We start from the raw sequence: 15,678 nt of genomic DNA on the forward strand, positions 1-15,678 counted from the left end.
TATTATCCAATCTTCTTTAATTAAAGAACTATTGAGAAGAATAAAATAGTTTTGAATTGCTAATATCTAACCAAATATATTAATATTATCCTATCTTCTTTAATTAAAGAACTATTGAGAAGAATAAAATAGTTTTGAATTGCTGGTATCTAACCAAATATATGTTTATTATCCAATCTTCTTCAATTAAAGAACTATTGAGAAGAATAAAATAGTTTTGAATTGCTAATATCTAACCAAATATATTATTATTATCCAATCTTCTTTAATTAAATTGAACTATTGAGAAGAATAAAATAGTTTTGAATTACTGATATCTAACCAAATATATGTTTACTATCCAATCTTCTTTAATTAAATTGAACTGTTGAGAAGAATAAAATAGTTTTGAATTGCTAATATCTAACCAAATATATTATTATTATCCAATCTTCTTTAATTAAAGAACTATTGAGAAGAATAAAATAGTTTTGAATTGCTAATATCTAACCAAATATATTTATATTATCCTATCTTCTTTAATTAAAGAACTATTGAGAAGAATAAAATAGTTTTGAATTACTGATATCTAACCAAATATATGTTTATTATCCAATCTTCTTTAATTAAAGAACTATTGAGAAGAATAAAATAGTTTTGAATTTCTAATATCTAACCAAATATATGTTTATTATCCAATCTTCTTTAATTAAAGAACTATTGAGAAGAATAAAATAGTTTTGAATTGCTAGTATCTAACCAAATATATTAATATTATCCAATCTTCTTTAATTAAAGAACTATTGAAAAGAATAAAATAGTTTTGAATTACTGATATCTAACCAAATATATGTTTATTATCCTATCTTCTTTAATTAAAGAACTATTGAGAAGAATAAAATAGTTTTGAATTACTTATATCTAACCAAATATATGTTTATTAACCAATCTTCTTTAATTAAATTGAACTGTTGAGAAGAATAAAATAGTTTTGAATTACTGATATCTAACCAAATATATTTATATTATCCTATCTTCTTTAATTAAAGAACTATTGAGAAGAATAAAATAGTTTTGAATTGCTAGTATCTAACCAAATATATGTTTATTATCCAATCTTCTTTAATTAAATAGAACTGTTGAGAAGAATAAAATAGTTTTGAATTGCTAGTATCTAACGAAATATATTAATATTATCCTATCTTCTTTAATTAAAGAACTATTGAGAAGAATAAAATTGTTTTGAATTGCTAGTATTATCTAACCAAATAAATTAGCATTTCTCATACTTGTGCGTAAAATCAAAACTAGAGGAGCAACGAGATCATAAAGTCATTCCATTGAATAATTTTAATCAATGATATATTAAGATAAGATATTGTCTTACCCCCTTCACTACCACTGGGGACAGTGGCCCACATTACACACACTATTACATGTATAAATGTATATATAGTTTGTATAGTATTTTTCAGTTAAGTTATATGCTTTGGTATGCGGAGAGCACTAACTGTTCCGAGAAAATTGGTTTTGGCTTTCTCTTTTATATAAAATCTACCTGAATACAATTTAGATATACATGCCTTTTCAAATATCATCTCTTATAGATATGAAATATTATGCGAAATTAATTTTTTTATGTATTCCGTAAAGTTTTATTATTTAAAATATCGGAGCATATGAAAGTAAAGTGTAAAGTGATGTTTAATTAAAAGCAATATTAATTTGAATTATTGAATAAGGTTTCAATATGTTCCAAACTTTATATACTTGTATTCCATCTATATTTTGTTTATACATATGTTGGTGAAATGTGTGTAAATATAAGTATATTTGTGTTTGTTATTGTTATTATGTCTGTTTGTTCCAGAAATGTCTGTAAGTATATTCCCATGACTGTCTAGTGTATAGTTTGATCCCTGTAATGTCTGTAGATTTGTACCCTTCACTGAGTAGTTTGGGCGGCTACACTTCACTTACAGTCTACACTACCTGCCGGCCCGTGCAGTCAGCAAACATGTATTTTTAACTTTTTTCATTATCAAGTTTTATTTGTTCGAAATTTATCTTTAATACGATCATTAAAAAATCTTTATTGATTAGATCGTTTATTTCAAGGTATAATAATTTTTAATTTTGCCGTTGATTTGACTTGCACTCAAAACTGTACTCAAAAATGACTTGACATTTGTTAAAATAAATAATTTTTTAATCTAACTTATCACAAAATTACATTAACTGATTTTAATGAAATTATACCAAATGAGGATAATTTTGAAAATTTGAAACTGCACACTGTGGTGTAATTATTTTGTAATAATTATGTGAATTTTGACCTAAATTGAGTTCTTAGATTGAATCAAGCTTCAATTTTGATTTTGATTTTTTTAAAGTTTTCATTAAAATGTCGGGATTGAATTTATTTATAATGAGAACTCGAAATATAATCAAATTTTTAAATTATTTAGAATATATGATATTATTATAATATAAAGAAAATACAAGAAATCTTTAAAATTTTATAGAAAACAATTAATAAACTGAATAATTTTTATAGATGATAAATATTTCAGAATATTTTGTACAAAAAATGTTGATGTAGTCAATCTCGGATGTACATAAGGAACTTTGAATCTCTGTGTACTATACTGTACATTGTTCATATACGCACAATGAGGCAATCAAATACAATCTCAAATTAAATTATGATATTTCTGTAAACTCTTCTTCAAGTTAATATATCAGGTACTACATTTAGGAGTTTTAAATAGAGTTTCCATTTTCAATTGCACAAAAATAGCGTAAAACTTGATCTATAGTTATCTTGGGTCTGTCCTGTTGAACGATTTTTGATCGTTTATAAGCTCTAAATTTAGATTCAAGGAACTAATTAGAAAAAAAAGATATAAAATAATAATTTCAAAAATGTACAAGGCTAAAATACAAATTATCTTGTTAAGAATACCAGGATACACGAGTATTATGTGCGTATTTTGGCGTTAAAGCTTGGAGATAATCCAATATGATATGGGGCACTGTATATTTTGCGCATCATTCCGCAAAAACTTATCGCATGGATAGCAATAGTTTTTCATTTTCTCAAACGCAAACTGATAATAAAAATATAAACATAGTTTTACTCAAATAAAGTTTAGACTAAATTTGACCAAATGATCATTAAATAAAACGTTTTTACGCATGGAACCCCTAGTTTTGAATCCAAGACCCTGTCCTCTCCTTTAAAAAAAAACGGCCCCCCGCTAATAAATGTTAAACAATGAGTTTGAAATTTTCCCTATAATAATCATTCTACCATTTAACCTTATCTCGAAACTGTAAATGCGCTTGACATCAAAAGTTTGTTAATAAAATATATTACAGTCTGTTTTTTTTACACGTAAATTTTTATTTATTCCGTTTGAAAGATTGCTTCCCCTCCCCATTCAAAACAATATTTTAATCAATGATATATTAAGATAAGATATTGTTAGATGTACAGGGTTGCCCACAAAGGATGAGACAAAGCCGACGGTAAACTCATGAAATATGACTATTTCTAGGTTTAGTTAAATCTTCTGTCTCGAACATTTTCTTTCAATCGCTCATTTAATGATTTTGGAAAGAAATAAACAAGTTTACAGTTGCAGGGAACCATGAATACAAGGAAACAGTAAGTAATAATTCCTTACAGTCGTCTCATAAGTCTCATCCTTTGTGGGTTACCCTGCAACTCAGTCGAACTATTCATTAAAGAGAGTACATGAAAGGGAGTACATTAAAGGAGGTATTGGCTTACGTTGAAAAATATTCGATTGTGATTGCTACTAATCTGACTTCTATCTGTTGCGTCTATAAGGAGAAAAGGGTTAAACACGACTCATACCAAAGATCGTAGTGTCCATACAAAGTCACAAAATTGCAATATTCGACTCGGATCGTAAAAATATAAATTCAATTCCTAACAAATCATTCAAATATTATTATTATAGTCATCGATTTTTTTTCGACGCATTCGTATATATTTAATATTCGAATATTGCAACGTAGTGAATTTGTATGGACACTACGGTCTTCGGTACATTCATTTTTCGCGAACACTCCCCTTAAATCTTGTCCCAGACATCATATATCCCCCCATCCCAAAAAAAAACATTAACAATAATTTTGCATATTTCAGAATGTCCTCCGGGCGTCCGATCAAGTGTGTGGTGGTGGGGGATGGTACGGTAGGGAAGACGTGTATGTTAATCTCCTACACTACTGATAGCTTTCCAGGAGAATATGTTCCAACAGTGTAAGTATTATTAGTAGAAGAGTGTGAAGTGTTTTACATCATAACCCCCCCCCTAAAGAAATAACTTTAAAAAATGTACTTTCAAAGGAATTTTAAGGATTTCTTTTATGTTAAGAGTGCTGCAATTATTCATTAAAAACAAAGAGATTATCAAGTACGATAGGTGGCAACAGAGAAATCGACCAATTATACACGACGTCACAATGTATTAAAGGCCTTCTCCATAACTCAGATTCGTATCGTACAACTCGCAAACTATCAATTCCAAACCAATAGGCACAAGATAAACACTTTATTCTAAAAGTATCACTATTATTTATAATTTTGTCGGACACAAAAACTGAATTTACACTTGTGACGTCAGGATACAGATGTACTGAGAGTGTACAAATTCTACGTTACCAGCTATTGTACTAGAAACTATTTAATTACAACAAACCTTTGTGTGGTAAATAATTAGATAGAACTGCTGGATTTAAACATAGAAGAGGAAGAATCTCTGTCATTTTCTTGTTCGTCTGTGCAATCACATCATTAATATCTTACATGTTTGTCTGGGTTGGCCCTTCTCAAAATCAATCATTAAAAATATTTTTTTTTTAATCACAATTAGATGTACATTCTATTTTTAATAAGGTTGTCTGATGAAAACAAGGAGACCTCACATCATTGAATCAATCAAAATAGTAGATATCTATTATTTACGTAAAATTATTGAAAATTTTTTTTACAATTGTTGATACACTGATGTTCTGATTACGGGGTAGGGGGAGGGGGGGGGGGGACTTAATTACTGATCATCCCCTCTCCCCCCCCCTTCCCTTCACGATGTTCGATGTGCTAGGTTTTTATCTCGTACCCTATCAGATTCAGGAGTAAATGTGAATATAACAGGTTTTTATCTTATACCCTATCAGATTCAGGAGTAAGTGTGAATATAACAGATTTTTCTTGCAGGTTTGATAACTATTCTGCTCCTATGGTCTGTGATGGAGTTCCTGTGTCCTTGGGTCTTTGGGACACAGCCGGACAAGAAGATTACGACAGATTGCGTCCGTTGTCCTACCCACAGACGGACGTGTTCTTAATCTGTTTCTCCGTGGTGTCCCCGTCCTCGTTCGAGAACGTGACCTCTAAGTGGTGTCCAGAAATAAAACATCATTGTCCGGATGCCCCAATACTTCTAATAGGTAGGACAACTAGTTGGGGCCTGAAAACCCCCTGGGAACCATAGCCCCCCCCCCCCTCCTATGTTTGCCTCTGATTGCACAACAACGTTCAAGTTTTTTCCGATAAATTATGTTAAATAATAAATCATGCATTACTTATTTTAAATCCTTTTCAAAAAAGTTAACCTTGGTTCAATAATGGATTATAAATTTTGCATAGTTTAATTCTTGATTTTATTAAAAATTGATCATATATAACGCAAATTTTATACTTTTGTTGTTGCAGGAATATTCCACAAACAATTTAATTAATATACTTAATACGCTCCTGAGAACGTAAAAATATTGTAATATTTGTCAAGATGAGATATTTTGTTTTGAGGCTTGTTGTCGCTTATTTTATTTTAATATTTCAGGGACAAAAATAGATTTAAGAGAAGATAAAGAGGCGTTACAGTCACTAGCAGATAACGGGCATGCACCAATGAAACGGGAACAAGGGCAGAAGCTAGCAAACAAAATCAGGGCTGTCAAGTATCTAGAGTGCTCGGCACTCACACAGAGAGGCCTTAAACAGGTAATAAATGTAGGAAGAAAAGTGACTGTTCGCTTTTAATCTAGAACTTAGAATTCTCGGCTGCAATTGCATGTTATTTATTGATTATTTCAGGGGTATCTATTCAATAGAAAAATCATCCCCCCCCCCTCCTCAAAATTTCACTTTCTCCCAAATATATGTGTGTTCTAACTGCAAAGAAAAAAATGGTTGGCTGATCAATTCATTGACGGATGGGTTGTTTGGTTGGTTGGGCGGTTTGTGAATTGATGAATGGTTGCTTGATTGGTTGATTGATTGATTGGTTGGTTGATTTAATTGTTGATTTATGAAAGTCTTATTTGTTTTTAGGTATTCGATGAAGCTGTAAGATCGGTGCTTCGACCCCAGCCCGTTAGAAAACGACAGAGAAAATGTACACTGCTATAAACAAACAAAATAACATGTACAATACAGCGCACACTATACAGTGTACTAAATTATCTTCAGAAAGAAGCTTATAGTACAGTTGTGTGTACAAACTTACATTAACAAACAAACATCATACTGTATACTCCAGTACATCGGCACAAATGTGTACGGAATAAACAAATATGAGTTGTGTACATTGGACACTGTACAGTACAGTACATCACCAGAAGGACCATAAGAAATCTCGAGTTATGATAGAAAGGCAGTTGTACAGCTTATCGCATCACATACAAGATGCCTTTAACATATTATGTACAATGTACATCGTACAAAGAGGATGATATTGAACGTAAATCTTGATGGTAAACTGACGTGCCATTCCTTCCTTGTTTAAACAGATCAGCCCCCTCTGAGCGTGTGCTAGACCTAACAAATTTATTTATACTATACAAATGTAATTTCAGAAGCGTACTGCAATTAACAGCTAAAATTAACTTCCGTTTTAAAAAAGTTCCCTTAAGTTTTTATATATATTATTATAATGATATAAAAAAGGGGAATTATTAATATTTATTATGAGGATATTTTTGTTTTATTATAGAGTTTGAATGCTAATACTGGTGACTTGTTTTTGAGTAGCCCGGAGACCATTATTCTGTTGCCAAAATAATTTGATTTGAATTAAAAATCAGAAATAGTTGATTGTAATCAAAACAGTTTCAACCCATCAAGATCTCTTTTCGAATTGATTTTTATATAAAAGCTCTTTACACGGTTGTAAGTTTAAGTTAAAAATCAATCCCCCCTCCCCCCCCTTTTATTATTATTTGACCCTCATGGGTCACATTGGCAACAAAACATGAGATTTGTCATTTGATGTTAATTTTCTTTCAAAATTAATTTGTCTTGTTATAAAATCTATGAATCATTTTAAGTATCAAAATTGCCTTAACAGTTCTATTACTTATTTAACCATCTTTTAAAAATATATTTAATTATTTAACTTGAACATTAACGCTGGGTGTTTTATTTATATTTAAAAAAATCTTTTGATAGATTTTGACTTTCAATTTGTAAATATTTGATAGTAATGAATTGATTATTATTTTGTGTTAATATCAATTAATTCTTAATATATGATAATAAAATTTTTGATAATCATAACAAAATGTTCACTATTGAGTATAATTGTTGTTCAATGTGCAGTAGCCATCTATAATGATTATGTTATAGGTATTTTTACGCTGTAAATCGTTATTCTGAACGGGGGGGGGGGCAACACAAATATAATTAATTGTTGGGATTTTTGTAGTTTTGTCTGTCTCCTCCTGAAAATGCGATGTTTATAGTTATTTTCATCATTGTGCGTTTTTTACCTAAATGTCATAACGCGAATTGTACATTAAATCTTTTAGCTTTCAGTCTGTAAATGCATTTAAGAACCTTAAAATGTTGCATGGATTTTAGATATATATACTTGCTGTTGAATAATGGAGATAGGAGGGTTTAGATGAACACTTCCCAGACTGCATTGTAAGGGAACCTGATAAAATTCTACCATAACACAAAAACAGGGTTGATGACGACATGAAACTCTTAAACTTGATCTCTCTCTTAAATTGGCTCTTAAGGTCTGCTAAATGATTTGGCAAAGAAAGTAAAATTATACAGTTACAGGGAAGTCTGATAACAATCTAAAATCGCATACTTTTCGTTTCAACCTGTTGTAGTATATTTATTGTGAACGTAATGAACTTTCTGCTAAGTTAGGGGGTGGGGTGGGGGCAGGGGCGCACGAGAGTATTTTTGTAGGGGTGGCACATTTTTTGAAAAAATATTGATACCTTTTTTAACTATGTAAACTATTCGATCATATACACACTTCCCTATTACAAGCGTTAATAACTAGATTTTTCTCTCTGGTGAGAGTCTCAGCTATAAGCTGCTATCTGTCTGAAAATAAAAAAAAATAAAAATTTCTCGGGTATATTTTGTTTTCAAATGCAAATTTCTAAATAAAAAAATTTAAACAATTTTGATGTTAAAATTTTATTCTGACCGGCCATAACCCTTCCCATCAGAGGTCATATAAACGTAACTTTCGAACCCATTTTAACCAATCAAATCAATTTTTCGTATTTGCTATTTGTAGGTTTTGTTTGATCAAATTCAGAATTGCCTCGTTAATGTGCATAAGACTCCAACACTAACTGAATAATTTGGTGGTGTATTTTTCGACCTACGCATATCCGCTATACTCCACTTCTGACCTACGCCAAATCCGCTATACTACACATCCGACCTACTAGCACGTGGTTTTACAGCTGCTATATGGACTTGTGGCCGCAGCGCCCGGCCCCCTAGCCTGTCCTAGCCGCGGCGCTCGGTCCAGAAATTGTCTTAACCTAACCTAACCCTCAAATAATACAAAAATAAACAGCTGACGTAGGTCCGATATTGCAGTAGGTCGGAAGTTCAGTAGGGGAGATATTGCGTATAGACGATGTAACATTACTGTATAATTTACATTCAAACCAGACTATGTATGTTTTATAGAAACCGACCTAAAAGGGGTATCCAAACTAACTCTCGTAGCTCGCATGTTAGATAGATTTACGGTGGATCCGAACTATACTGCCGTTTGAACTATTAATCGTTTTAACTAGTGTTCATTCTAACTACTGATAATGACGTCATTTCCTGTAGTTCAAACAACACATTATTTACGGTGACATGGAAACGCATTATTTACTCATTTGAACTATTAAATATGCAGTTTCAAACTTTTGATATTTAATGGAAAAATATGGGTGGAACATTGCTCACAAATTATATGATCAAAAAATATTCCACAAATGGACATAAAATTAATTCAATGACCAAAAAATAGTTCAAATGAAGCACTTAATAGTTTAAATGAGAAAAAAGTATATAGTTCAAATGAGCAAACTGCAATTAAGTTCATTATCCAAAAAAAATATCTTTCAAATGAGCAAAAAAATAGTTTGAATTGATTAAAAAGTTCAAATGCGAACAAAAAAAATAGTTTAAATGAGCAAAGTACAATTTAGTTCAGATTAACCAAAAACTATATCTTTCAAATGAGCAAAAAAAGTTCAAATTAACAAAAAAAAAAAAATTCAAATGAGCCAAAAACTAGTTCAAATGAGCAAAAAAATAGTTAAAATGATTAAAAAGATAGTTCAAATGAACAAAAAAATAGTTCAAATGAGCAAATTACAATTAAGTTCAAATAAAACTGCAGAAAATATCTTTCAAATGAAAAAGACTAAAAAGAAAAAGATTTTAGCTAAGATTTAAAAGATTAATAATTCATGCAATTTATTGTTTGTCAATTATTTTTTTCTCAGGAGGAGGGGTGCTGGTCAAAAATGTTTTGTTATTTACTTTAATTTTGAATTTCATAATTGTTACCCTCCCTGACACCCCCCCCCCTCATTCCTGGCCTTCCTTTTCCATTTCTGGAAATTACTGACGCAAATAGGCTTGATTCAAATCCACCAATCAAAGTCTGAAAAGTTGGTCACGTGACCCGTTCAACCAATCACAGACCAGAGTTTTTCTATCAGACAGTTACTTCAAATATGGCGGCCTTGTATGGACGCATAAAATCATAAACCTATTTGAATGAAAATATCCAAGTGATTGACAACTTTTATCATAAAAAAATGGCACCCAGCATAGGTTTAAACCTACGGGTTACCGGTTACAAGCATCAAGGGGGACGAAGATATATGGAGGACGATTTCGGAGTTGCATATCAGCAGACCTCGGACGAAAAAGATCTTGAATATGCATTTTTCGGCATTTTTGACGGACACGGGGGCAAAGAGGCCGCTTTATTTGCAAAGGTAAATTTAATTTTTGATATTTTCTAGATTTTTAAAGAAAACTCAGGACATTTTAAAATGTTGTTTCGTATTTCAGGAACATTTGATGGACTATATTGTGACGCAGAAAGGGTTCTGGGAAGAGGAGGATGACGCCGTACTAAAGGCTATTCGTGAAGGGTTTATACAGACGCATTATGCTATGTGGAAAGAGTTAGGTATGAAAATAGAATTGCCTAAATTGAATCCTGCTAATTTTCAATTTAAGTATTTTACCGGTAATTTCCTAGAGAACGATTTTTGGACCTCTCTTATCAATTTTGTACATGGATCTTACAGAAAGTGCCTGTCCTAGCTGCAGCGTTCGGCCCAGACAATTTCTTAACCTAACATAACCCTAAATAATGCTAAATAAANTTATTATTATTATTGTTATTATTATTATTTATTATTATTATTATTATTATCTCTTTATAGAAAAATGGCCAAAGACAGCAAGTGGTCTCCCTAGCACCGCCGGCACAACCGCCAGTATTGCATTTATTCGGCGGGGGAAAATATATATTGGACATGTTGGAGATTCGGCAATCATTCTGGGCGTTCAAGATCCCAATAATCCTGATGTATGGATCGCAGATCCCTTAACTGTGGATCACAAACCAGAATCCATAGGTAAGTTTTTAGATTATTACGTTTGGAGATTTACTTCGCTTAAAATGTATTTATGAGGAAAAGTTTTTCAAATCTTTGAGTCTTATTATTGGGACTTGGTAATCTAAACACTTCTTTTAAAGAGATACAGTGAAACCCTTAATAAAGAATACATCGAAAGAATTCATCAAATGTCGTATTCTTCAATTTCTGATAATGGAATGTTGCAGATATTTGGTATTTTAATTAAATGATTATATGGAACTCTTAAAACTGTTCCCGCATATTCATGGCTATTTATTTATTTTCGCAAATACTGAAATTTACGTAATATAGTATAAAACTCATTGAAAATTGGCAAGACGACATTTGATAAATTCTTCCGATGTATTCGTTATTAATGGTTTTACTGTACATGAACGTATCACAACAGGAAAAGATGATCGAATATCCTTGTTTATTATATAAACTTTTATTTGTTTTAATTTCTCCATATTATTGATTTATGCAGCAGAGATTAGGTTACTTTGGAAATTGACAGAATTTATGTCTTTTCAAAAAAGAAAACAGCAAATAATTTCCTCAATTCTTAAAACTCAAAGAACTACGAGAACAAAAAGTGTTACTGATGTCGCATAAACTTGACCTTCTCCTTCTTTTCAGTGTAAACAGTCCCTTTTAAATTATTCACGTCGACAGTCCCTTTATTATTAATTATTCATGTCAAAAGTCCCTTTATTATTAATTGTTCATGTCAACAGTCCCTTTATTATTAATTATTCATGTCAACAGTCCCTTTATTATTAATTATTCATGTCAACAGTTCCTTTCTTATTAATTATTCATGTCAACAGTCCCTTTATTATTAATTATTCACATCAACAGTCCCTTTATTATTAATTATTCACGTCAACAGTCCCTTTATTATTAATTATTCATGTCAACAGTCCCTTTATTATTAATTATTCATGTCAACAGTCCCCTTTACAACAGAGAATGTTAATACTTGTGACCAACTAATGTGAAGGGCATGTATCCCGTGGAGCTGAGCTGTAAATTTGGGTAAAATTAAGTAAATAATTTTAATTTTTTGTTTTTTAGAAGAGAGTGAAAGAATCCAACAGTGCGGAGGGAAGGTTATTTGTAAATCTGGAGTCCCTAGGGTTGTCTGGAACCGTCCTAAGATGGGGCACAAGGGCCCTGTTCGTCGGTCAACTCACATCGATGAAATACCCTTCCTGGCTGTGGCCCGGTCTCTGGGGGACCTCTGGTCCTACAACAGTGAAGAAAACGTGTTCGTGGTAAGCCCTGAACCCGACATACATGTGTACCCTGTAGATATTAGTAAACATAGATGTTTAATACTCGGAACAGACGGAGCCTGGAACATGTTGACGCCGCAGAACGCGATCAGCGTGGTGTGCCAGGCCGAGAAGGCCAATGAACAGCATATGCTGAATCCTATAGAGGGTCGAACAGCTTGGGTTAATCCTAGTAAACAGCTTGTCGACACAGCTATAGATCGGTGGAACGGGAGCAGGTTGAGGGCAGATAATACTAGTGTTGTAACCGTGATGTTGGATCCTCCAGGTCCTCCCAGAGCACAGGTGATCAAGAACCGGAAACGGGAGTTGGCGGCGCTAAACGCGGGGAAAGATCTCGGGAACCCAAACCTAACCGGTGACCGGGGTTCCGTAGCTCTAGTAACCAATTCTACAGCAGAGGAACTGAACAAGGAGGATGAATCTAAGGTCGGCTGCTCAATTATTTCAAGATTTCCTAACTCCAGTCATCCAGTCCACAGTGTAGGTATAGACCTAGTGAGACAGAAGAAGGATGAAGGAGATCAACCCTCAACCCTTCTCCGAGATTTCCAAGGATGTTCAGGGCGGATAAGTGACTCAACTCTGGTAAAGAAAACTTCTCCGACTCCAGCTAAACCGGCTTCGGAGGATATAGTTCAGTGCAATGAAGTTTCGTCCTCGGAGGATAGTCCAAGTAGATCTTCAGCCTCAACTACTATCCTACCTCCAAGCTCTATTCAGCCACACACCTCAATGCCTCCAGCAGGACTACCTCTAACACCTGTCAGATCTATAAAATCAACTCCAACCCGTCCAGCTATCTCCGCCAACTCTTCTAAACCAGGGAGCAGAATCTTGTCAGACTCACACATAGTACCTTCTTCATCCAGTCAAAAGATTAAACCTGGAACTAGCAAAAGAAAATCACTTCACAGAGAGCTTAGCGCGCTTCAATTGTCTACGCCACGCGCGTCCCGAGGCTTGGCACGCGCGGCTAGATCCGAAATAATTTCTATAAAGACCCCTAAGAAACCAAGCACTGTCAAACCCCAAACAAAGTTGGTAAAAAGTCCTGTGAAAACTAAACCTTTGGTAAGGCAGAGAAGTCAGGAACTAAGTGAAAAAATAGAAATATTTGAAAAATTGTCCGCACCTACCCCTGCAAGGAGAAAGACTGCTGTTAGCCTGAAATCTAGCGTAAAACCGGAGACACCACGAACCCTTAGAGGACGGGAGAAATCTATTCCCCCAACCCCGCGGAGCGGAGTTAAACGGAAGAGGATTGAAACGGCGGCGGCGGTGTTACCGGCTAAATCCCCGAGAACAGCGGCGATTAAACCGGTGGTCACGAGATCAAAGCAAGCAACGGTTTTGAAGCTTAAAAAGCGGTAATTCTAGCCGAAGTTCTCATTTTTATATATTAATAAAGACCCTGTCCTCATAATGGGGTCAGTAGTGATATCTTCTATTTTCAAAGACAATATTCTTCATAATAAATTCATTTAAAGTCCTGAGTGATAATTAAAATGATATTTAACTCTGGATTGAACGCCTTGAACATTTTATTTCACAGAAAAGTGTACTGCAGTTTATAAAATGAAGGTAAACAAACTAAGGGCTGCTCAGGTCCAGAGCCCATTCTCTCCATAGAAAGTTGTCGTGTATTTCACGTACTTTGGGGGACGATATGTTGGCCCCTAGATGTCTCGTGCTAAATTCTTATCTGATAGATAGATATTTCTCCGTACATTTGACGACCAATATAGGAGACGTTAAGTTGTCGACCAATGTATAGTTTATGGAAGGAACGGCCTCAGGTTTATTCTCAGAAACTGCAGTACAATTATTTTGTAAGCAATGATATGGGGGTTCTCAGTTAATCTTCTACTAAAGAATACCACGTGTCACTATAAACTTAACGGGATGCAACTTTTGTTTAAATCACCTGAGAAGTATATATTTTTATATCTTTATTACGAGTAATGAAATAACGTAAAATATTAAATATTGACTAAACTTTTGTTCTTTACTTGTGTAGCAGTTTCTTCAATTTAATTGATATTATTATTCTTATTCTATGCTAATTGTAAATTAATTATTTAATTCATAAATTATAGTTTTAGATTGTTATTTGTTTATTTTAACAGTAAAAATGATTCCAAAATTGTTAGTTTTCGTTATATTCTAATTGAATAAATATGCTGTAGATACGATAAACCTCTAATTTTCTAATTTTTTTTATTATCTTACTATTTCTTATTATTATATATTATTATTATATCTTGTACTTGAATACGCGTTTAATAAAGAACAAACATTAACAATAACCACGTCAAAATGTAAATTCCATGTTGAATTAAAATCTTAAATGTTTGTTAATCTTATTTCCATTCCTGAGAGATTGTGGAAGAAAAATCTTTTAGAATTAATTTGATTCTCTCTTTTTGAGCGAAAAATCAAAACTGGTGGAGCCATAAGGTCACAAACTCGTACCAGTAATGTCGCATAAAGTAAAAAGAACTTCGCCTCAAATTCATGCTCTACCATCTTTGCATCCGGGTTTCGTGATATTTAAAACTAACTTCTGCTAGATCATTTTGTTGAAGTTTCAAATATTCAAGATTACCACATCAGGTTTCTACGATATAGGGATTAGAACATTATATTTTGTGGTGAGTAATCAGTTCTTCTGACCATTTATTATTTGTTACGCTCGCGATGCTTTAGGAACCAACAAGGTAGAGGGAAAACAATATTTATTATATCCCTATAGGCCTCCATGTCAAGAATTGTTATTATTTTGTCGATTAGAGTCACAGATAGAAAGGAGCTTTTGTGATTCTTCCTTATCTAGATATATCTTTATTTAAACCAAAGTACTTATAGCGTCTTTCCTTCCCAAACACTTTTTTTACTTTTTAAAGGGATTGTAAGCGCAATTTTAAGTGCCCCTTTATGCTGTCAATGAAACTAGTCACAACGGTAACATTGAAACCTTTTAAAATATTGTTCAGGTTTCAAAATAACTAGTACTTAGCAGGGCACTTTAGTAGAAACCCCAAAATTAAAAATAATAATTTTCCAAATTATAAACTATGATATCTAATTTATACTTAATCAGCAGGGCGGGCTCCTGGAGGCCCCCCCCCCTATAGAAATTTATTATATGAAATAAACATCAAGGGGTGAAAAACACAACGAAAATAGAATTGAATAAATGACCTGATATATTTATAGTAATATGCCTTTAAAAGTCAGAAAGTGGGAGAACTAGAGTTTACAAATAGAAAGTAGGAGATCTAAAGTTTACAAATAGAAAGTAGGAGAACTAGAGTTTACAGATAGAAAGTAGGAGAACTGGAGTTTACAGTCAGAAAGTAGGAGAACTAAAGTTTACAAACAGAAAGTAGGAGAACTGTAGTTTACAAATAGAAAGTAGGAGAACTAGAGTACAGACAGACAA

The 15,678-nt window shown here is 32.8% G+C and overlaps 2 protein-coding genes across 2 annotated transcripts; both read left to right on the forward strand.

The window, feature by feature from the left end:
• Positions 1-2,553: 2,553 nt before the first annotated feature.
• LOC111706933 (ras-related C3 botulinum toxin substrate 1) lies at positions 2,554-7,412 on the forward strand. The gene is made up of 5 exons (XM_023479886.1): positions 2,554-2,656; positions 4,157-4,273; positions 5,231-5,463; positions 5,859-6,019; positions 6,350-7,412. Exons 1-5 carry the CDS (start codon positions 2,592-2,594, stop codon positions 6,425-6,427), a joined length of 654 nt encoding a protein of 217 aa, XP_023335654.1. The 5' UTR covers positions 2,554-2,591; the 3' UTR covers positions 6,428-7,412.
• Positions 7,413-9,894: 2,482 nt separating this feature from the next.
• On the forward strand, positions 9,895-13,729 carry LOC111706934 (probable protein phosphatase 2C 20). The gene is made up of 4 exons (XM_023479887.1): positions 9,895-10,281; positions 10,358-10,478; positions 10,738-10,932; positions 12,013-13,729. Exons 1-4 carry the CDS (start codon positions 10,099-10,101, stop codon positions 13,605-13,607), a joined length of 2,094 nt encoding a protein of 697 aa, XP_023335655.1. The 5' UTR covers positions 9,895-10,098; the 3' UTR covers positions 13,608-13,729.
• The last annotated feature ends 1,949 nt before the right edge of the window (positions 13,730-15,678 follow it).

This window comes from Eurytemora carolleeae, unplaced genomic scaffold (assembly GCF_000591075.1).
Source record: "Eurytemora carolleeae unplaced genomic scaffold, Eaff_2.0 scaffold468, whole genome shotgun sequence".
NCBI lineage: Eukaryota > Metazoa > Arthropoda > Copepoda > Calanoida > Temoridae > Eurytemora > Eurytemora carolleeae.